Source organism: Maniola hyperantus, chromosome 1, assembly GCF_902806685.2.
Source record: "Maniola hyperantus chromosome 1, iAphHyp1.2, whole genome shotgun sequence".
NCBI lineage: Eukaryota > Metazoa > Arthropoda > Insecta > Lepidoptera > Nymphalidae > Maniola > Maniola hyperantus.
Window position 1 is genome coordinate 17,750,319 of NC_048536.1, and position 25,507 is coordinate 17,775,825.

Sequence of the window (25,507 nt, forward strand, 5' to 3'; positions counted from 1 at the left end):
GTAGGATTGCAAATCACGCGTTGCACTTAACACGATGGCATAACTAAGGGCCGGTTGTTTCAAACCATTGGTCTTCGTAAGATCCGTTCGTTAAAATTTAACGGACGTAGACGAACTTTAACATCTGTTAATTTAAGTGCGTTGCTTCATTGTACAAAAAACTGTTCGTCATTGTTATTTTGGTTGCGAAACTAACCCTAAAAATTAACTTACTTCTCCGTATCCTTTTCTTATTTCATTTTAAGTATATTAAATTATATACATAGTTATTAATATTGCTACTTCGCATTTTAAACACTTTTTCTTTCTTACAAAATCTTCAAAAAAACTATCATTAAAGGCTTTGAATTAAATTGATTCCATTATAATTTGTAAATAAAATATTCCGTTTGTAAGAAGTATGAAGTTACGAACTGATTTGACGATCACCAATGGCGCCAGCACTGGTTAACGTAAACGTAACTTTTTAACGAACGTTAGCGCTAATAGATGCTGAATCAACGCTTTCTCTTTACTTACGTTCGTTAGCGCCATATTTAAAGGTTACGTGTCCGTCAAAGTTTGTTGAAACAACCGGCCCTAAGCGATCATTATCACCATATTTGGGAGCATAACATCTGAATATCCGGGCGGCAAGTAAACAATGGGACATCCGGCGCGGGCGCAGGGCGCAGGGCGCAGGGCGCAGGGCGGCCCGTGCTCATCAAAATTGACCGCCAATATAAAGGGCCCGACGCCCTACACTACCCATCCGGGTTAGTGATGCGAATAAACTATGGCTGAACTTATCGATAGTCCTAATGTCCTGTGAACAATTAATGATGATGTTGTCTTAGCGTTGAAAAGCGGGATTATCTTTATTTATCATGGAAATCGCTCACGATAATTTAAACGCTAAAATGTTGGTAATTAAATCGCTTAAACTCATTGTTTGTAAAGTGTACCTACAATCGAAAGCAACCGTGAAATTGGCGAGCACTTCCTGCGGTGAAAGTAAACATTCGGGAGTCAACTCGTATGTGTAACAGGATGCATTTACCAATTACGTGCTAACGGAACTTTCGGTAGTTATTTTAGGAAAATGAACTTTTTAACACATTCCATACGGGATGCTGTGGTTATTAGATATTATTTATCGCATATTAAACTACTTTGTTTCTTATTTAAATATTATTTATATCTACATCCATGCTTTAATCGGACTGACTGTGTGTGTATGTTTATCACTCCTTCACGCAAAAACTACTAGACGGATTTGGCTAAAATTTGGAATGGAGATAGATTTTAGGCTACTTTTTATCCCGGAAAATAAAAGAGTTCCCGCGGGATTTTAAAAACGTAAATCCAAGCGGACAAAGTCGCGGGCATCAGCTTCCTCTATAAAAGATAATGATAAACCCACATACCCCCTATTATACAACAGTTGCATTAATAACTATTATGAGGTAAGCTAGTAGGTTATCATCATTATCAACCGATAGACGTCCACTGCTGAACGTACTCGTAGGTCTCTTTTTAACCGACTTCAAAAAAAGGAGGAGGTTCTCAATTATGTATGTTCCCCGATTACTCGAAAACGCCTGGACCGATTTTGAAAATTCTTTTTTTGTTAGAAAGGGTATACTTCAAAGTTGGTCCCATTTCAATTTGGTGAAAATCTGATGAACATCTTCGAAGATAGATACTGGAACTCCTCAACGGATAAGAGTAAATTGCTCGCGATCAGTGTAATAGCTTAGTAAACAGTAGATTGTTAACCAGTCATAGCATAATTCCATGGGGCCACTAAAAATTGTGAAATAAAAAAATTTTACAAAAAAAATAAAAACCGACTTCGTTACACAAACACTAAAAATTGAAAAATAATTTAATTTATTACCGAATATATTATGTATACAAGAGTTAATATAGTTCCATAATAATATTTTTTGGGGTCGGTGCCAATGAGGTGCCATTGTGGAGTCCTATAAAAATATGAAGTCTAGACGATTCGCGCAGCTAAAGCTAATTGGCACCGGAACCAAAAAATATTATTATGGAACTATATTAACTCTTGTATACATAATATATTCGGTAATAAATTAAATTATTTTTCAATTTTTAGTGTTTGTGTAACGAAGTCGGTTTTTATTTTTTTTGTAAAAATTTTTTGTAGGGACTTTATTACGTCACGATCAGCGGCGATCCAGCGGCTGCCTGCGACTTGTTTAATGTCGTCTGTCCACCTTGGAAAGTCTTCCAACACTGTGCTTCCCGTTGCGACTTGCGACGTCGCCATTCTAGCTCCTTGGAACCCCAACGTCAATTAGTTTTTCGAAATATTATGTCCACTGCTCATTGAAAAGACGTTTATTGAAAAGAACGAAAGAAAAATTCTCTAAGATCTTCTCATTTCTGATTTGATTAGAGAAGCTTCAAGCATAGCTAGATATCATTTATAACTAAGCCACGTTAATCGGCCAAGTGCGGATTGGCAGAATAATGCCTAATAATAATTAAAGCAAAGTATTTCCTCGGATTATTCTTAATAAAAGTTGGACATAAGCAAAGTTAGAGGAGCAACATGGAAACGGACAGCGCGTGACAGGCAAAGGCGGAAGTTGCTGGAAGAGACCTAATGTGTAGAGAGGACGCTGATAACTAAAAGGACTAAACAAATTCTATACAAAGGCTAAAATTCTAGTTAAATATTTAAAAAACTATCAGCAATAAAGGCTTGATAAATAAATAAACTCTGATTATTTTATCGACAGCAAATTAAACTATAATATAATTACATACTTTAAAACAAAATTATTATTATGAATTTGTTGCTTTATTAAGTTACTAGCTGGGGCCCGCAACGTCGTCCGCGTGGAATTAGGTTAACTTTTATACTGGTGGTCGTTCCTATCGTTCTTAGAACAACAAGTGCGCACGGGCAGGCGCCAGATAAGTAGGTAGGTACTTTATCTTAGTTACGAAATCTGTTTAATACGTTACTCATAAACTTTAATTGGATCAACCACCTACTTAGATTATCGTATCGGTTTTTAGTATTTTTTATTTTTTTATTTTTATTTTTATTTCCACACAAAAAGAAAAAACGCTTACAATATTGGTTATTCTAATGTAACTTATTTTCATACCAACTATAAACCTATGCATATTATACTACCACTCTAACGTAATGCGCGAGATTGCAATTATTTTCACATGCACATTGCATAATATTAATGGTAATTGAATTTTTGAAAAGAGCAACCGCCGAGTTCCTTGCTGGTTCTTGCAAGTGGATTCCGAACCAACGAGGATTCATCCGATATTCCGAAAGGTATTTCAATCCATACCTTTATATAAATGCGTAAGTGTGTTTGTTTGTTGGTTTGTCCTTCTATCACGTCGCAACGGTGCAACGGATTGACGTGATTTTTTTGCATCTTTATAGATAAAGAACTGGAGAGTGACTACTTTTTATCCCGGAAAATCATAGATTTCCCACGGGATTTTTAAAAAACCTAATTCCACGCGGACGAAGTCGCGGGCTTCAGTTAGTACTGTAATTATTGTCATCTCCAAACGAGCGCAATGATGACGGATGCCGTCTCTCAACTATCAACGTGACATGACATCACATATCGGAGGACGTGTGACGCAACTTTGTGACGCACTTATATACGGTTATTTATTTGCTGCGCGTAAAACATATTATTCGCGATATCCTTTCGTATTAATAGAATTCGTAGTATATTTGCGAATAAGACGCGAATTCCGGATAATTTTGGCACAATATTATACTCGTATACATTCGTATAGTAGGATTAGAAATAACTGATTGAGATGACGTACTACTAGTAGGTAACTAGTTATTTCTAAGTCCCAGATCTTCATTCTTTGGTTTAAGTACACTTCTAAATTAATATAGGAAGGCTATCAATCATTAGATAACCTAAGGCTTGACCTAAGGAGTCAAATTTCCTTGATCTTCAAAAAAACCGGCCAAGTGCGAGTCAGGCTCGCGCAATGAGGGTTCCGTACTACAGTCGTATTTTTTCGACATTTTGCAGGATAATTCAAAAACCATGATACATAAAAATAAATAAAAATCTGTTTTAGAATGCACAGGTGAAAACCTTTCATATGATACCCCACTTGATATAGATATATTACTTAGAAAATTTAAAATACTAATAATTGTTAGTTAATAACCACAATTAAATTTTTTTGTGTGATGTAACCACAAATTCACGGTTTTCAGATTTTTCCCCGAATGTCAGCTACCTACCTGCCAAATTTCATGATTCTAGGTCAACGGGAAGTACCCTGTAGATGTGTACCGGTAGACAGACAGACAGACAGCAAAGTGATCCTATAAGAGTTCCGTTTTTCATTTTGAGGTACGGAACCCTAAAAATCACCAGTAAGCTTGAAAGTGAACCCCGCTGGGTCTACAAACTTGAGATAGATAGTGCACTAAATTCCTTCCTTCTTCCAGCTTCAGTTTTCCCCGATATTTACAATATTGGGATCTCAAAAGAAGATTGAATAGACACCTTCGAGGCAGGCGCGCTTTACTTTGGGCTGCAGCATCACCTTCTATGCGATTGCACTCAAGCTCATGCTTAAAGTTTAAAAAAAATTAGAGGTGACTCTTAGACAGAAAAGCTCCAATGGGATCATTTATCGTCGTAGGCATCATCGGTAAGACGCCAAGCTGATTCCTAGTTTCATGCTATCGGTAATAGGATTTTGAAGTAAACTTTTTCTTTTTAATAAAAATGGCGTACCGAGCATTCGGGTTGAACCCGCTGGCCGAACCCAGCGGCATGACTTGCTAATTCATAATACAACTTTTAAGTTTTAGTATAAGTAGACAATTCTCCATTATTTAAACAGCCTTCAATGTCGCGGCGTATACCGGGTGTGCGCGGAATACATCATTACATCACACGGATGTGGCAGGTGCCTTATTAGTTTATTGACATACGCCTGTATCTTGAATATGTAATACATAGCACGGGAATGGGCACCTCTGGGATTTTAGAGGTAACTTGCTTATTCCCGTGACTTCGTCCGCGTGGACTACACAAATTTCAAACACCACTTTCACCCCTTAGGGGTTGAATTTTTAAAAATCCTTTCTTAGCGGATGTCTACGCCATAATAGCTATCTGCATGCCAAATTTCAGCCCGATCCGTCCAGTTATTTAAGCTGTGAGTTGATAGATCAGTCAGTCAGTCAGTCATCTTTTCTATATATATAAAAGGAAAAGGTGACTGACTGACTGACTGACTGACTGAATGACTGACTGACTGACTGACTGATCTATCAACGCACAGCTCAAACTACTGGACGGATCGGGCTGAAATTTGGCATGCAGATAGCTATTATGACGTAGGCATCCGCTAAGAAAGGATTTTTGAAAATTCAACTCCTAAGGGGGTGAAATAGGGTTTTGAAATTTTGTAGTCCACGCGGACGAAGTCGCGAGCATAAGCTAGTCGTTTTATATTTTTCATTTTTCAATTTATTATGTAAGCGTACGTAAACTACGTGACCGGATAGATCGCTCTTGACCGAAGATAAAAGGTCTCGGCCGCCGACAATATTATAATCGGATACCCTCTCTTTGTATCCATTGTTATTTTATAGTAAGTAGATGGGGCCGATTCTCTTGTACACAATCTCTAAACTAAATTAACAGGTTTCAAATCTAGTGCCATCCTTTTCCGCAAGCAACATTATGAAAGGGATTTAGACGTGCCATTTTAGTTTAGTTTAGAGATTGTGTACAATGGAATTAGCCATATTATGTACCTACTTGTTTCTAAATAAATATCAAACGCGAATTGTAAAAAATGCAAAATTTCCCTCTCTTTTGTGTTTTGAAAGTAAGTAGGTACATTTAATTTCACAAAAATACTGAATTTGAGAGAACTTTCATTCAATTATTGTCTTAAACGAATGTATAATGATCTAAATAGGTATGTAAAAGGAAAAGGTGACTTGACTAACTGACTGACTGATCTATCACACAGCTCAAACTAGTGGACGTATCGGGCTGAAATTTGGCATGCAGATAGCTATTATGACGTAGGCCTCCGGTAAGAAAGGATTTTTGAAAATTCAATCCTTAAGAGGGTGAAATAGGGGTTTGAAATTTATGTAGTCCACGCCGACGAAGTCGCGAGCATAAAGCTAGTCCAGATACTTTAATCACTTTCAAGAATTGTTAATTATCAAGATTCATGCCTTTCCTTGTGATAAAACAGCATTCCAAACCAGTGGCACTTTTCGATTATAACCATTTATAAAAGTCGGTAAAGCCTAGCCGGTTTAAATAAAAGCTTAATTCAGATTCAACTCATAAAGAAAGTCACTTATTTGTTGCAGCTGAAACTTATAAAAAGATGGCGGTGTTTTATGCAGTCGAGTACGGAAGCATGTGTGCTTGGGTACTTTTATATCCGAAGAGTAAGAGACGATATCGACACGATATTGTCTTAAAAAGCTGTCTCGTCGTATCTGGATAAATTGAACTTTACACCAGAGCCAAAAAAATTTTTTTTCAAAATTCTTACTCTATCTAAACTCTTACAGCCGTACTCAGAGTAGCTTAATCGTTACTTAAGTTTAGTTAAAACGAGACAGAGCTATATCTCTCACATAAATCTGTCTCGTTTAAACTCAATCTTAAGTAACGATTAGCGACTCTGAGTGCGGCTATTTATAGTCTATCAGGAGCACAGATTTTGTTTTTGGAACACATACCTATTAATGGCGGCTGTAACACCTCTATCTTAAGAAACTATAGTTTAGGTGAAGCAAATTTTATAATTTTAGCATAACACTTAGTGGTTCATGATCACAATCATCAACCCATTCAATTAACTCTGATTGATGAAACTCAGAACTCTACACCGGTGTCAGTGACATCAATCTATACTATATTATAAAGTGGTAAAGTTTGGAAGTTTGTTTGTAGGAAGTTGACTGAACCGATTTTGAAAATTATTTGTGAAAGAATTTTCAAAATCGCTTCAGTCATTCCAGAGACATGGAAATGGAGAGAGATAGAGAGGAAAAATATTATATGAGATTGCTACATTATTCCTGAGTGACAATAATTTATTTTCAAAAAAATTAGAGATCCATACTAAAATTGTATGAGCGCTACACATGCTAAGCCGGGGCGTGTCGCTAGTGTCTTGTAAAGTCAGATCGCACGATCGTCCTTGCGACAAGTCGTACAATGTAAAAGCGACAAAGTCGGGTGCATTTCCCACGCCACGTTGACATGTGCACCCGAGATATTGCATTGTTCTAGCTATTACAGTAATGAGCCGCATTTGTCGAGTGCGATGGATCACACCCATTGATATCGAGAAACAAAGATTCACAGTTCCTTTCAAATAAAACTCCTAAACAATATAGATGTTTTTAAAAGTTAGAGAGAGTGTGGCACTAAGTGCCTGACAATGCATGACGTGAATTCTAATACTATTCCGAAGAAAATATAAAAAAATAGACTACACTTTGACGTAAGATTTTTTACGTCTTTATCACCTCTTTTACGCTAAAGCTACCATGAGCCAAATTTCATAGTCGCTGATCGTTCCTCCCTCTGTCGGGGACAATACGCAGAGAAACTTTCAGCTTTTATAAAATAACGAAGGTCTGGCATTTATCCATCTAAATACAAGGATTTGGGCAGGGCAGTGATAAGTAAGTCAGTGAGTCAGGACTTTTTATAGGTAACCAGCTTATGCTCGCTACTTCGTTCGCGTGAATTACATCAATTTCAACCCCCTATCTTACTCCCTTAGGGGTTGAATTTTCAAAAATTCCTTCTTAGCAGATGCCTACGTCATAATAGCTATCTGCATGCGAAATTTCAGGCCAATCCGTCCAGTAATTTCAGCTGTGCGTTGATAGATCAGTCAGTCAGTCACCTTTTCCTCTTATATACGTAGAAAAAGAAGATAAGCTTTAAAGTTTATGGGTTTAGATAAATGCTTGCTTCTTGCTATGGCTAAATAAACATTTACGCACAAATTAAGGAAAAAACTAGAGAGAAAAAACGATTTTTCTTTACCTTACTACCTTGTTTTCATTGTGGGTTGAATATCTAGAGGTTTCATGTATCAATGGTGAACCTACAAGCATTTTGTAGAATTCTGAACTCTATTACGAAGACGTTAAACTCATTTTTCCCAAGCTAAGATATACAACTACTGTATAACATAATTTTGTTGTATATAGTTTTATTGAGTGTGTTCTTAGAAGTAATTATTTGTTTGCTAGATGCAGACGCTACGAGATTCACACACAGTCGACTATTGTACTCGTTTAATTCGTTCAGAGAATATTCTTCACTGTTTGATTTGAATTGCAAAATTATTTAACTGCTTTATAAAATGTTATCAGGATATATTTTATTTATAGAGGTAGGTACTAGCTTATGCTCGCGACTCCGCGTCCAAATTCGTTATTTGTTAATAGGGTTCCGTTGACACTCTTACGGAACCCTAAAACATATTCATCATCATCATCATCAACCTATAGACGTCCACTGCTGGACATAGGTCTCTTGTAGGGACTTCCACACGCCACGGTCTTGCGCCGCCTGAATCCAGCGGCTCCCTGCGACTCGTCTGATGTCGTCCGTCCACCTAGTTGGAAGACCCCCCGGTCTTCCAACACTGCGTCTTCCGGTGCGAGGTCGCCATGCCAGCACCTTGGGACCCCAACGTCTATCGGTTGTACGAACTATGTGCCTGCCCATTGCCACTTCAGCTTTGCAACCCGTTGAGCTATGTCGGTTACTCTAGTAAAACATATTATTGCCGATTATAATACTAACTAGCTTATGCCCGCGACTTCGTCCGCGTGGACTATACAAATTTTAAACCCCTATTTTAAACCCTTAGGGTTGATCTTTAACTAATAAATTTTAACATAAGTGAGCTTAATAAAATATGGCATACTGCTAATTGCAAAAATATAAACTACAAAACTTCTTTATAGACACTTCAAAACTGACAGAGTTTTTATACAAACTTCAAACCCCTATTTTACCCCTTTAGGGGTTGAATTTTGAAAAATCCTTTCTTAGCGGACGCCTACGTTATAATAGCTATCTGCATGCCGAATTTCAGCGTGATCCGTCTAGTAGTTTGAGCTGTGCGTTGATAGATCAGTCAGTCAGTCAGACACCTTTTCCTTTTTATATATATAGATACAGTGTCAGGATAGGAGAGCTAGTATTTTCTCTGGTACATCACGTCCCTACGGCGGAAGGTGACGTCACTTCCGTGCATTATTGCACGTCGCTTTCACGTATCAATATGACTCTAATTACGAGAGCAATTATGTCCATAATCGCGCTAATTGTTCTTGTGCACTGGTGGAGAAAAGTGGGTGAGATTGTTAGCTAGTTATGAGTTATGTCCAGGTTAAAGAATTATTTATTTCTCTCAAAGAATTACAAAATTCACTTACAGAGAAAACATATTTACAATAGGTAGGTACTTATTCGTTTGTTCGGCAATCATTATAACTTACTTGATCTACAACTCACATTACATATTTTACTTTAACAATTTGTTATTTTAATTAAGTAGTTGATATAATTTCAAATCCACCCTCACAATTCAATATATTTTAATATCGCGCCGCCTTGGAAGAATGCGAAATCGTTGCCACAGTGTAGTTCATACAGTATAGTAACTAAATTTAATTAAGTAGGTTTATATCATAAAGTATGTGTTTTTTGAGTTTGTTTTTAAATATATTGAACGAGCTCGCATTCTTCACCCCCTTCGGTAATTTATTATACACTTGTACACCTGCAAATTTTATGTTTCTTCTTCCTTGAGAAGTACGTGTTTGTGGGAGTAAGATGTGATCTCCTCTATGTTCCGGTATAATTATGAGCTGTTTAATAAAGCCATGTTGAAGTTTGGCAAATATGAAAACACTAAATGATGCCCGCGACTTCGTCCGCGTGAATTAGGTTTATAAAAATTCCGTGGGAACTCTTTGATTTTCCGGCATAAAAAGTAGCCTATGCCACTCTCCAGGTCTTATTATCTATATCCATGCAAAAAATCACGTCAATCCGGTGCACCATTGCGACGTGATTAAAGGACAAACAAACACACTTTTGCGTTTATAATAAGAGTATATACTGATTATAATAAGGGTACTGATAAGGGTACAAGTCCCGCAAATTGCTATTGCGCTGAAACCATGTCTCAATAGCATCGAAATTACGTCATTTCACGTATATTTAAGTAAAAATATACCATCGGCGTCACTAAAATGGCGGCCACGCGAATTAGAATTTGCGGGACTTTTACTGATTTTCACGGATTCGGATCGGATGAGTGCGTGATCGCTCTAAAAAGCAGTTTTTTCCGACTTTCACCCCCACAATACTGTGGCGTCCGGTACGGTTCCCATGTGCGCAGACAATCGCGAAACCATCCGCTATCATGTCGGCCATCTTACTAATAAGCCGCGCTGATGTAGGCGTGTGTCGTGTGTCGCCGAACAATGCCCAAAATGTCTCATTGTCAGCTTGTGCACTGTTCCCATTGCGATCTTGAGCTTTAAATACACAATGGGGCCGATTCTCATGTACACAATCTCTAAACTAAACTAAAAATGGCACGTCTAAATCTATTGCTATCAATTTTATAATGTTGCTTGCGGAAAAGGATGGCACTAGATTTAGACCTGTTAATTTAGTTTAGTTTAGAGATTGTGCACAAGAGAATCGACCACAATGGCGTCTTTCTCTAAACAAAATTTAGAGTATCTGCATTTTTTCTTTTTAATATAACTAAAAAGGACAGAACATGAATTTTAGATAAGACTCTAAGTTTTATTGGATGCTAAAAAAAAATACGCTTGCAACTAGGCAGCTAAAGTCGCGAGGTTTGACAACTCTAAATTAAATTTAAACCTGTGAAACTGTGTCTGTAGTTTTCGTATTACATTAGGAAGAAAAGAAATTACATTTACTTATAGTAAATGTAAAGGTAGGTAAGGTTACCTAAAGGTTGTCTTGTAAACCCGATGACTACGACTGTTGAATACCTACACGATATATAAAACATCACGTCTAGTAAACGGAAACGTATAATAACACGGAATCTCTATGACTGGAACTCGCCAATTGCTAACATCCTACAGATTCTCAGTCCGACTTCCCAAGTGTTTAGAACATCGCCTTAAGATCTAAGTATAAATGGAACTTGTAAGCATGTAGGTAGCACGACTTTTTTGCCTTGAAAGTCTGTTGCAAGCTGTTCAAAACTTAACTTTACTAGCAAAGCCTATCTCGAGTGCAGTGGGCTAATGTGTCCTTGGGCTGTGCACTGGCCTTCCGAGACAATCAAGCGGCTTGACGCCAAGCACGTAGATTTGTTTTGCTTGATCAAGCGGCTTGACCAAGCAAAAACATAAAATCGCATCTACGAGTATCACCGTCAAACTCGTAAATGCTTGACTCAAGCATCAAACGGACATTGTCAACGGTCAAAATGCTTGGCTCGAGCATCAAACGTGACATCAAGACTGTCTTCTGTCTATATAAACTCATCAAATTAAAGCAATCTGATAGCACATGTTGGCAATAAACTGCCAAAGCAAGCAATACTGAACAGTGCTATTCAGAGCAAATTCAATACAATGCCCACCCAGATTTATTTCTCACTAGCCGATGCCCATGACTTCGTACGCGTGGATTTAGGTTTTTAAAAATCCCGTGGGAAGTCTTTGATTTTATATTTAAATTATTAAATATTATTAAAAGTATTAAAAGTAGCCTATGTCCCTCTCCAGGTCTTAAACTATATGCAAAAAGTCACGTCGATCCGTTGCGACGTGATTGAAGGACAAACCAACAAACAAACACACTTGCACATTTATAATAGGGGTAGTGATTATTACCATCCAAATTCTTTGATTATTACACTTAATTCAATTCAATTTTTTTTCAAATTAATCTAAATGTCAAACCTTGGACATTAGTTCTACGAACCCTATGTACATCGTATCGAAACCGATAAATAAAGTAAATAACTAATAGCTATTGGTATACGCTTTATCAGAATGTAAATAAATGCTTCCGGTTATAACTCGCGGGTATTTTTCTCACATCTTGACCAACAATATACTTACAAGAATAACTGCTAAAATAGCAGTGTCATTCTACATGAACTGTATACCTAACCAATGACATCTATGTATACTACTAGACGAGCTCTGTCGCTTTAAATAATTGCTCACTGAGATATAAGTCATTGTGTATTAACTATTGATGTCTGAAAACAAATAATAATAATAATACCCAAAAAACCCGGCCTAGTGCGAGTCAGGCTCGCGCAATGAGGGTTCCGTACTACAGTCGTATTTTTTCGACATTTTGCACAATAATTCAAAAAATATGATGCATAATAATAAATAAAAATCTGTTTTAGAATGTACAGGTGAAGACCTTTCATATGATACCCCACTTGATATAGTTATCTTACTTCGAAAGTTGAAAATACTAATTATTAGTTCATGACCACAATTTAATTTTTTTTGTGTGATCTAACCCTAAATTCGCGGTTTTCAGATTTTTCCCCAAATGTCAGCTATAAGATCTATCTACCTGCCAAATTTCATGATTCTAGGTCAACGGGAAGTACCCTGTAGGTTTCTTGACAGACAGACAGACAGACAGACAGACAACAAAGTGATCCTATAAGGTTTCCGTTTTTCCTTTTGAGGTACGGAACCCTAAAAATAAGATTTAATCTCAGTCCTCAGTAATAACTTAGTACAGTACGCGGCAGAAAGTAATGTACATCGACCTTTCGAATGAGATAGCAGATTTATATAGCATTGTCTCTATCGTTGAGACCGACAAAACGTCATGAGTGTCATATGTCGTGCGAGTGACAGAGACAACGCTCTACAAAGCCGAAATGTCATCCTAAAAGATGTACATTACTTTCCATAATAAGCTACCGCTGAGGGAAGACACGGTGGCAGACTGTCTTTTCTCACGATTATAATTACTTGCAAAGAATGGAGAAAATTCAGTCATTAGCGGTGCGAAAGTTAAACTTTACTGTGAACTTTCGCTCTCAGAGAAAGGTAATGTCTACATTTGATGGCAAGGTCTAGACTAAGTCTAGATCGTTATGATGTAATAAGTAATGAACGAGCCTGTTATAGTACCAGTTGTATAACTATGTACTCAAAGCCTGAATAGCTCAACGGGTAGAGGAGTGGACTGAAAACCGAAAGGTTGACGGTTCAAACCCCGTCCGTTGCACTATAATTGTCGTACCTACTCCTAGCACAAGCTTGACGCTTAGTTGGAGAGGAAAGGGAAATATTAGTCATTTAACATGGCTAATATTCATTTTTAAAAAAACAAATCAAATGTGTAATAGTGCTAAAAATATACACATTTCACAGCGATAATAGCCTTGTATGGGAGCGGTGTGCAGGCTCGACCGTATCGCCGTACTAAAGGGAGATCTCCCACCGAGCTAACTCCGTTAGTGCGAGTACTGTCGCCGGTACATTTGTTCGGGACTACGTCATGAAATGTTATCGATTGAATAGCGCCATCTAGTTGCATCTGTGGCAACCGCCACAGCCTCATCTAATGACAGAAAGGCTTGCTCATTTTTTGCCTGGCTGTCCAGCGCGGAAATGCAGCCAGTATTCTTGGCACCATTCCACACGGGAATGATTTGTACAATAATTAGATAAGTCTAGCTTTAAGTTTTGCTGGAATATTTTCAATGAAAAAGTTAAAGCTAGAGGTCTAAAATATATTCAGACCTGAAATTGGAAATCTTAACTAAACCCGCAGAAGAAAATTGTATATAAGCCAAAGAAAGAGTTGACACTAAGCAAAAGGGCATCATTATAAAAGAATTTCAATAAGATCGAGAAAAAATAGATTAGTTTTATAATTTCCGCAATAGTCATAACGAAGTACACGGACCTACGCGTCTAGAACAAAGTCATTACAGGACGGAAACTGAAGAAAAAGGGAAATTCCTTGAAATAAGGAAGAGAGATTGCAACAGCGCGAGCGCCACAAGCTGAGCTGATTAGATAAAATACAAAGAACAATCAACAACCGTACTATAATACCAGTGAAATACTTTTATAGTATCTCTGTATTTCTATACCCGTAATTATAAAACGAGTCTAGTGGTTAGGACGTCCGCCTTGTAATCGAAGGTCGGGGGTTCGATCCCGGGCACGCACCTCTAACTTTTCGGAGTTTATCACTTGCTTTAACGGTGAAGGAAAACATCGTAAGGAAACCGGCATGCCTGAGAGTTCTCCATAATGTTCTCAAAGGCGTGTGAAGTCTACCAATCCGCTCATGGCCAGCGTGGTAGACTATGGCCCTTCTCACTCTGAGAGGAGACCCGTGCTCTGTAGTGAGCCGGCGATGGGTTCATCATGACGATGAAGTACTTACTTCAAAGTTCTTAGGTAGAAAAAACAGTGTGTTTGTCTCTATACTATGCTGCAAATGAACTAGGTAAGTACACAAGATTTCCCATAACATACCATTAAATTTAATAATGCCCGAATGCAGCAAGTGCTTTTGAAACCCACACGGCGGAAATTTCTTAAGAACGTGGGTTAAACTATGTGAACAAACGGGCCCTGGTACACAATTACACAAATACTAGTCGAATCTAAACCGTTGAACACTGACCACTTAGCCAATCCATTGTTAACTGGTTGAAAATGCTATTGTGTTGTTGAAATTTTACTCATTAAATCATGTTTCGTTTGGAAACGCATGTATGAAATATACCCAGATCAAACAATTTATCTGAAATCTGCGATATTTATCGTCTTATTCTCAAAGTAGAACAGATACCTACTACATGAATAAGAACGAGAAAATAATGTAAAGAAATCACGTTATTTTGTAACCGGCAGGAACCAGCTCAGAAAGGAAAATTTTGGTACAAACGCACAATTTTTGAGAGTGTTCTCTCTATTCCCTCTTCTTCCTATGTTGCCTTCGTTCCTTCAACTACTCACAGTTGAAGGAACGAAGAAAAAAGGAAGAGAGTGTAGAAAGGATCCTCAGATCGTGGCTCCCTTTCTACACTCTCTTCATTCCTTCTTCGTTATGATGTTCTTCCATTATGATGTTCGTTATGATGTTCTTTTATTTCCCTCTATTCTTAGCCATGTAAATGGTATCGCAGATATGTAGGTGTGTTACCGCTTTTTTATCTGGTGAGACCAACGTCTCGTCTTAGCTAAGTCCTCTCTCTTCAGTCTATTCCCTCTAGTTTAGTAGGTGGGTAGAAACTCACCGTGCGATGCGACAGGTCGGTGACGGAGTCGTGTCGGTTCTCGAGGCTGCCGAGGCTGCAGCAAGAGGCGGAGGAGGAGAGGCTGACAGAATCGGCGCGCGCACGGTGCGGCGACACCGCTACGTGCTTCAGCATTCCTACTGGCTGTACCTGCAGACAAGGACAAATTACAATTAGCTATTATGGAGTGCTGGGCACGCACATCTAACTTTTCAGAGTTATGTGCATTTTAAACAGTGGCCCTACCGCGGTTGTTTGACAGCTACAATGTCACGATCGCAATCATCTCTGATTGGTTAATGCTCGCTCACTATTGGCCACAATGCATTTTTGCAACAAGAATCGCACAAATTCAGCCAATCAGAAAAATTGAGATTGTAATAATGATTGATGCAGGTTTTAGACAATCGCCCTACTTTTAAAATATCACTTGTTTTGACAGTGAAGAAAAACATCGTGAGGAGACCTGCATGCTTAAGAGTTCTTCATAATTAGGCAATATCATCATCAACCGATAGACGTCCATTACTGGACATAGGTCTCTTCTAGGGACTTCCACATGCCACAGTCTTATGCCGTTTGGATCCAGCGGTCCCTCCGAATCGTTTGATGTCGTCTGTCCCTTTAGTGGGGCGACTGCCAATGATGCGCTTTTTAGTACGAGGTTGCCATTCCAGCACCTTGGGACCCCAACATCTATCGGTTTTTCAAACAATGTGCCATTTCAGCTTCTCAAACCGCTGATACATATCGGTTCCTCTTAGACATGTATGTCCTCAAAGATGTGTGATAGCTGCCAAAGCGTGGTACCTATGACCTAAACCTTTCTCAATTTGAGAGGAGCAATAATGAGCCAGCGATAGGCTATGTTGATGATAAGATTAAATTGAATTAAAACAAAACAACATCGTAAACGAAGATCTAAACTATTTTAGGCTTCATCATCATCATCATCATCAACCAATAGACGTCCACTGCTGGACATAGGTGTCTTGTAAGGACTTCCACATGCCACCTGAATCCAGCGGCTCCCTGAGACTCGTCTGATGTCGTCCGTCCACCTAGTGGAGGGTCTTCCAACGCTGCGTCTTCCGGTGCAAGGTCACCATTCCAGCACCTTGGGACCCCAACGTCTATCGGTTGTACGAACTATGTGCCCTGCCCATTGCCACTTTAGCTCCGCAACCCATTGAGCTATGTCGGCTTAACTTCTAACAATTACAATGATAAAGTTTTTAACAGAAAGTAATTATGGTGTTTGTCTCAACAAATAAACAGACAAAGTAAACCTCAGCACGTGCAATCCATTAACAACCATGTCCCACACGTTGCAATTGTTGTTTGGTTAGGCCACTCGGCAGACGACGACGGAGATGGGCCTTCTAGGAGCACGCTACCTGATGCACTGACCGACACCGATTCTAATCTTGTGACGCTTGTATAGATGTATACTAAACACTTTAGCTAAATAACACAGCGACAATCGATGATTCTTTAGTATTTTAATTTTTTAGTTTAGTTTTATTTTATAACTAGCTTATGCTCGCGACTTCGTCTGCATGGACTACAAAATTTCAAAACCCTATTTCACCCCCTTAGGAGTTGAATTTTCAAAAATCCTTTCTTAGCGGATGCCTACGTCATAATAGCTATCTGCATGCCAAATTTCAGCCCGATCCGTCCAGTAGTTTGAGCTGTGCGTCGATAAATCAGTCAGTCAGTCAGTCATTCAGTCAGTCAGTCAGTCACCTTTTCCTTTTATATAATATATAGATGATGATAGCAACTGAAAATAACCATGGGGACTCACCTAACGAGAATAAACACAATTAAGTATGTCGTTTATCAAAAACTAGCGTATTTCCGCAACTTCGTCCGCATGGACCACATAAATTTCAACCCCCTGTTTTCAAACATCCTTTCTCAGCGGATGTCTACGTCATAATAGCTATCTGCATGCCAAATCTCAGCCCGATCCGTTCTGTGGATTAAGCTGTGCGTTGATAGGTCAGTCAGTCAGTCAGTCAGTCACCTTTTCCTTTTATATATTTAGATTCTGCAGTGGCCAAAGTTTCAAACCATTGTGGCTAATTATGCTGTATTAATAAATTTAAATTTATTTTATAATAAACACTTTGTGTTATTAAATTTAATGGTAGACGTAAGAAATTGCAATTAATAACAAAGCAACGGAAATAATAGTGGTGTTTACACAGCAATAAAATGATAAAAGTATTCAGTACTATGTAATTATGTACGGCTAATAGCAATAAATCACAGCACAGTGTACTGGCAAAGGTCGTAGAGTTGATGGGAAATTACATAAAACTACCTGATGCAGTGTCGTCAGCTTGATCTATGATTTATTTAACAATATAATCCTATCCATAGATAAATCATCTACCTATTCAGTTATCCCAACCAATGCAATACAAGCTTTGCAAATCTTAGCCTGTTGTAGGTTCTCCCTCGATAGGAAAATTATTTCAAACAAGTAAAAGTAGGTACCTACCACCAAAAGAAGTAACTCCATAATCATTTAATACCAAACACGCTAAAAGACAAACATTTAATGATTCTGAGCTCAGAGCTTGACAAAATAAAATTTTGAGTGTGAATATAATTTAATATGAAATAAAAATGAACTATAATGAAAAAAACCGGCCAAGTGCGAGTCAGGCTCGCGCAATGAGGGTTCCGTACTACAGTCGTATTTTTTCGACATTTTGCAGGATAACTCAAAAACTATGATACATAAAAATAAATAAAAATCTGTTTTAGAATGCACAGGTGAAGACCTTTCATATGATACCCCACTTGATATAGTTATCTTACTTCGAAAATTGAAAATACTAATATTAGTTCATGACCACAATTTAATTTTTTTTGTGTGATCTAACCCTAAACTCTCGGTTTTCAGATTTTTCCTCAAATGTCAGCTATAAGATCTACCTAACTGCCAAATTTCATGATTCTAGGTCAACGGGAAGTACCCTGTAGGTTTCTTGACAGACAGACGGACAGACAGACAGACAGACAGAAAGACAGACAGACAGAAAGACAGACGGACAGACAGACAGACAACAAAGTGATCCTATAAGGGTTCCTTTTTCATTTTGAGGTACGGAACCCTAAAAATTTCATCGGCTTGCATATTTTACATTTTTATTTCTATAAAACATATCGCAGGAGATATTGTAGTAATTAAAAATGGGGCAAGTAGTTAAACTTGGGCTTAAATATTTTATTTTTAGTTAGGAAATAGTTTCAGTTGCTCTCAATTTTTCAATGAACTGAGGGCATCCTAACATCGTTAACAAAATGTTACAAAAACGCTGATTGAATTACTAGTATTAAACAATGTCCTACCAGTATTGAGTCATACAGGATCATACATACAGAGTTAGCAGCACATTTTATGTCCTGCTATTTAGAAATACCACAGCTTAGCGACTATACAGATCGATCAAACAATCTTCCGTTGAGAATCAGCGGACAATTATATTAACTCATCATCATCAACCAATAGACGTCCACTGCTGGGCATAGGTCTCTTGTAGGACTTCCACATGCAACGGTCTTGCGCCGCCTGAATCCAGTGGCTCCCTGCGACTCGTCTGATGACGTCCGTCCACCTAGTGGGGCTCCTCCAACGGTGCGTCTTCCGGTGCGAGGTCGCCACTCCAGCACCTTGAGACCCCAACGTCTATCGGTTTTACAAACTATGTGCCCTGCTCATTGCCACTTCAGCTTCGCAACCCGTTGAGCTATTTCGGTTATTCTAGTTCTCCTACGGATCTCCTCAGTTCTGATTTGAAATTCCAAGCATAGCTCTCTCCATCGCCCGCTGAGTGACTCTGAGCTTTCTTATGAGGCCTATAGTTAGCGACCATGCCTCGGATCCATATGTCATCACTGGCAACAAGCACTGTTTGAAGACTTTGGTCTTCAAGCACTGAGGAATTTCGGACAAGAAGACATCTCGAGCGCTGCCCAACCGAGTTGGATTCGGCGGCTGACCTCTTTCTCTTTCTAATATTTACTAATTCGCTTTAATCTGCATGACCAAATATGATTTAAAAATGTTCAAAACTTGCGGAACGTGATCTCTCGTGATATTTTCCTAACTGTATGCTAGCTAAACTATAATAACACCACGGAGATTACAAAAACCGGATCAATAAACAGCTACACGGTTCACACGCTCGGAATCCATAGGATTTAATTCATTCACCATTAATATCACTTTCGTTCGTCATTGGTCGACGGGATCTTTCGACATCATCTCTTACTTGTATCCTGAGTTTTGACGTGTGTCTGTTTTTTTGATATCTCAGTTTGATATCATCGATAGACTTAATCTGACGTGGGATCTTAATTGGTTTCTTGTAACTGTACTCGTTCTTATGAATAGAGTTAATAGGTAGTACTTTTGAATATTAATGAATTGTTATAGTTGTTGGTTACGATTAACTAACTTTAAATTACTTAATGAACTTCCTTCCCTTCTTTTACTCTACACGTTTTCATTATTTGTTTTCTTGGTTACAATTAACTAATTTAAATTAATGAGCATGTCAAGTGTGATAGTCATGTACACATAACTACACAATTTCTGTTTTTCTCTCTCAAATTCCAAAACTAGAAAAATAATTTTGAGGCTATGCAATTTTTTGCATATGTCGAGTATCTAATCGAAAGCGAATAATGACGTCACAATGTGTTGTAAACGACGAATGTTTTAAATTGTTTAACATAAAAATATTTTTCAGTAGAAATTACTCTATTTTTATGTTAAAAATTGAAAAATATTTTATCGTTTAGGCATTGTGAGTTGTGACGTCATTATTCGCTTTTCGTACATCGTGATGTAAATAATTAATTATGTTAAAAATAAATAAAAATAATGTTTTTTTAATTTTTCTCTTTCATAATGAATTCTAGCCCCATAAACTACCACTATACAAAAAATCTCGAATATCTGGGCCACGTTATGCGCAACCCAAAATACGATCTACTGCAGCTTATAATACAGGGCAAGATAAAAGGCAGACGTAGACCTGGCCGTAGACGAATATCCTGGCTCAAGAACCTTCGCCAGTGGTTTAACATGAGTACAAGATCACTGTTTAGGGCAGCAGTAAACAAGATCCAGTTAGCCTTAATGATTGCCAACCTTCGGTAGGAGATGGCACTTGAAGAAGAAGATACAAAAAATCACATCATTTTATTACATAAATATTATAGTCCAAGACCCAATTCTAGACGTAGCGTAAGTGACACTAGGTTGTCCTACAAAAAAACAGTACTGTATGAAATAACAATAATTTTAACTGGAACGTTGAAAAAGACATCTTAAACATAATGCAGAGAGACTTGAGAAAGGTATAACTATAAAAAATATTACTACAATAGGTCTAAGAGATATTCATAACAATAGATCAAAGGCAATCGAGCCTTAAATCGACCGCAACACCCATCAACAAGTCGTTAACATTTACAGTTGTAAATTCGGCAGTTGCAAAACTCTGAACAATGGAGCACGCCCACCGGTTTAGACATCGCACTGATACGATGAAATACCAGTGTAACACGTTTGCTAATATGGAAATTTGTTTGTAAACATTTGTTTTTGTAAGTACCTAATTTACACGATACCTAAGGTAAATTAAACTAAAAGGTAATGTTACCAAAAATGTTCCTGCAGAAAAGAACACTACAGTTACTTAAAGAAATGCCCATTATAGTTACGTTTACTCGTCGTACAACAGAATGACTTGTCTTCTATAAATATCCATTAATAGTACGATAATAATTATTACTGCCCTCGAAACCAGCTTCCCATCTTTTTTGTTTATAGCAGATGTTAATTTTAATAGCATTACTACTCACTTACTACTTACAAACTAATTTGATCTATTGATGCAAAAAACGGAGTATTATAGGGTTTCTTTAGCTAATAAATAGCGCTTTTGTTACTTGTCTATAAATTAATAAGTCGTCACAGAACTAATGTTGCGTACAAAGTTATTGCTTTAATTTCCATCTGCGTGACAACGGACAGTGCAGTGAGCGACATTGATTTCGATTATTTGATACATGCTTGTAGTTTCTTTTATAAATTGTAATGCTAATTAATGTAAAGTGTACGCGTACTTATCGACAAATTATCTAAAATATGTACCTACTTCTTCATTTTTGCACGCTTCTTTTGAGTCAGTTTAATTGCAATCATAGTCTGAATTTCTGTTAGTTAATAGTTGCCATTTTCATGGCATTACCAAGAACGATTTAAGCCTAGATTTCAACTTCAGTCCCTTTCAGCAGTAGTCTAAATATGTAAAAGGAAAAGGTGACTGACTGACTGACTGATTGATTGACTGACTGACTGACTGATCTATCAACGCACAGTTCAAACTACTGGACGGATCATTCTAAAACATTTATTTATTTATTTTTATCCATCATATTTTTTGAATTATCGTGCAAAATGTCGAAAATATTACGGAACCCTCATTGCGCGAGCCTGACTCGCACTTGGCCGGTTTTTTTGGTTATAACAAATATCTCTTTGTGTCCTTCTGTTAAAACTAGATTTAGATTTTTATGTAATTACGCTGTTGATTACTTTGAAAATATTCTATATATATAAAAGGAAAAGGTAACTGACTGACTGACTGATCTATCAACGCACAGCTCAAACTACTAGACGGATCGGGCTGAAATTTGGCATGCAGATAGCTATTATGACGTAGGCATCCGCTAAGAAAGGATTTTTCAAAATTCAATTTCTAAGGGGGTGAAATAGAGATTTGAAATTAGTGTAGTCCACGCGGACGAAGTCGCGAGCATAACCTAGTGAAACAATATGAAGAACATCACACCTGAGAAGATCTTTTCATCCAAGCAATGTTTTTTAATCTCTAGATGAACCATCAATTTCTCAGATAAAAAATTCGTGATTGGAACGACCCATGATCTTCTACTGCGCAGTACATACAGGTCTTTGGTAGAACCATAGCTTTGTCCCAACCCCTACATTGTAATGTACATTATGTATAGTTGTACCTGGTAGTTAGTAGCTCAACGCATCAACAATCTCGTCAATACGTAACAAACGCTTCCCTGGGAACGGAACGCCGCGCGTTGCTGCGTGCGTTGCGTGTCAGTTTACATCACAGAGGAAGTCCGTATGTTCTTCCTACTGATTGGAACTACGCTAATGATATGCTTCGTTCGATGTATTGTTCGTTTTGCACCTTTTTGTTCTTTGACTAATTTGTGCATGTCTATAATCTCACCTAGGCAGGTGTGATTACGAGTATGCTGATTCAGTGTAAGACAAACCACGTTTCATATAGGTAATAATATTATTATCTTTAAATTCTTTAATAATTACGTAGGTAGGTACTTTATTCTGTATTCAGAGTGCGCGTTCTCTATTTTTTTATTGAACTACTTACTTTTATACTAGCTGATGCCCGCGACTTCGTCCGCGTGAAATTAGGTTTTTTAAAATTTCCGTCACTCTCCAGGTCTTTATCTCTACCCATGCAAAAAATCACGTCAATCCGTTGCACCGTTGCGATGTGATTGAAGGACAAACCAACAAACAAACTCACTTTCGCATTTATAATAAGGGTACATACTGATTTTTCTCAGAACTTGGCTATAATAAGGGTACTGATTTCAAGAAGGAGATTATTTTTTCACTTACATCATTAATATTTCTCTTACATTCTTCAGTCCAGTTCTCTACAATATTCTGTCCCTTTGTCAGTTGATATTTTAACTTATTCTATTTTTTATAGCCTTTTTTGAAGATGTTAAAATTAAAACTTAATGTTAGTAGCATTATCTAATTACTATTCAAATTTAATCATGCGCATCATCATGTTTTATCTAATGATACCTGATATATAATTTTAAACAATTGTTTTGGTTAGGTAGCTTCAAAGATTTTACCAAGTAATTTTCTCATCATTTCTAACCACGAGTAAAATCTATTTAATTTTACTGTTGTTTATCTATTTACTCATAAACGTTGTATATTTACTTTTCATGTTTCCATATTTTGATGTCGATTCCGATCCCCGAGTCAATATTAGTTGTTTAGACTGAGCATCATAAAGCATAAACGCATTCTGCGTCAAACCTAGCTCTTTCCTTTGTTTTGTGTTTGGAAATACGTCTGTGTAGGAATTAATGCGAATTTATTTGCCTGGACGCCATGTTCCTTTCGATTTACTGTTGAAGTATGCTAATGCATTGCTTGTTTTGGCATGTGGTAGAAATTGGCTCGGGCTTATTGTGATTTGCCAAAGTTTATACGCCTAAATCCGTTTCATTCTAAGAGGACACCCGTGCTCAGTAGTGGACCGGTTATGGGTTCATATTGATGATGATGATAAGGTAGGATGTGGATAGATGGATAGAATATATAGACTACTAGATGATGCCCTTGACTTTGGCCGCGTGGATTTACATTTTTAGAAATCCCGTGGGAACTCTCAGGTTATATCCTGCTCTTGGTTGCTTGTCTGTCTGCAAAATTTTTACAAATTTAAAAAAAAAAAATAAAAAAAAAATTTGCAGACAGACAGACACACTTTCTATTAATTTCTTGTATACCTAGCTTAATTTATTTAATGTATTATTTTCTTTCCTTGAACTCTAATATATGGCGCATAAACGGGCAATTTATTAAAGCTCTAAAAACATAAAACACCCGACGTGAACTAAACGCAGGAATGTATATTAAATTAAAACATAATTTAGTCCAAACACGTAGGTAATTAATGGAATTTGTTGAGGAAACCATAAACGGAGACGGGATGTGGCGTATGTTTACGAAATTATAAACACGATTCGATTGGACTTTTCGGGCTCACGGTTGAATCCATTTAGCCGTTTTAGTATTGCGTGTACAATTTTATCTAACAAGTGGAATTGACGCTTCCATAGTTTAATGGTAACATGGCGGACAAATACGCAAGTTACATAGGTTTTATCCCCATCTACTAGTTTTTTTTTAAGAATATTAGCCATGTTAAATGACAAATATTCCCCTTTCCTCTCCAACTAAGCGTTAAGCTTGTGCTAGGAGTAGGTACGACAATAGTGCAACGGGCGGGGTTTGAACCGTCGACCTTTTGGTTTTCAGTCCACTCCTTTACCCGTTGAGCTATTGAAGCTCTATCTAGTTGTTAGGTATGTTATATGCCTTCTAACATGGTGTCAAAATCAAAAATAAATTATTGATCTACTAGCTGTTGACCACGACTCCGTCCGCGTCCCGCGGGAATTATCTTTACCCGTGGATTTTCCAAAAAAAAAAATCTTTCATACAAACCTTGTCCTGACAAATTACAAATAACAGAAAAAAGGATTGTCCAATTTGGTGCAGTCGTTAAGAAGTTACAGCGCGTAGGTACATACATTTCGGAGATTCATCTAAATATATAAAAGGAAAAGGTGACTGACTGACTGACTGACTGTCAACGCACAGCTCAAACTACTGGACGGATTGGGCTGAAATTTGGCATGCAGATAGCTATTATGACGTAGGAATCCGCTAAGAAAGGATTTTTGAAAATTCAAGTCCTAAGGGGTGAAATAGGGGTTTGTAATTTGTGTAGTCCACGCGGACGAAATCGCGAGCATAAGCTAGTTTTTATATATCACTAGATGATACCCGGGGGCTTCGCCCGTGTGGATTTAGGTTTTTAAATATCCTGTGGGAACTTTTGATTTTCTAGGACAAAAGTAGCCTATCGGCAGGAACCCGTCCCCGGGGACGGGGTATCTATCTCAGTACCACATAAAAACTTAAAAAAAAAAAAAAATGTTTACCAGTTCAAAGATTGGCTATATATACCAAGAATGTGCTTACTGTACGGCAATACGTATTTATAACCATTTACCGTCGCACAGCTATGGAATGAACCTCAGATCTTTTAGAAGTTATTTATTTAATTTTTCTACTAAATAAAACTTATTATAGTGTTAATGACTTTTTTAATGACAAATTTTAAATAATGCATGCATAGAAATAGACACTTGAATTATTAAAAACATTTACATGATGAGTATGAGTACATGATGACATAACAATATTAATGAAATTAGATAATTTATAAATAATTTTGCACGCCATGCTTGG

At 37.5% G+C, this 25,507-nt stretch overlaps 1 protein-coding gene across 1 annotated transcript in view; it reads right to left on the reverse strand.

Moving 5' to 3' along the window:
• rau (RA domain-containing protein rau) overlaps nt 1-25,507 on the reverse strand; it is a 109,274-nt gene that overhangs the window by 47,381 nt on the left and 36,386 nt on the right. The window contains exon 2 of the mRNA XM_034968356.2: nt 15,346-15,495. Coding sequence (XP_034824247.1) covers nt 15,346-15,480 — 135 coding nt within the window. The 5' untranslated portion in view covers nt 15,481-15,495. The remainder of the gene's footprint in view (nt 1-15,345; nt 15,496-25,507) is intronic.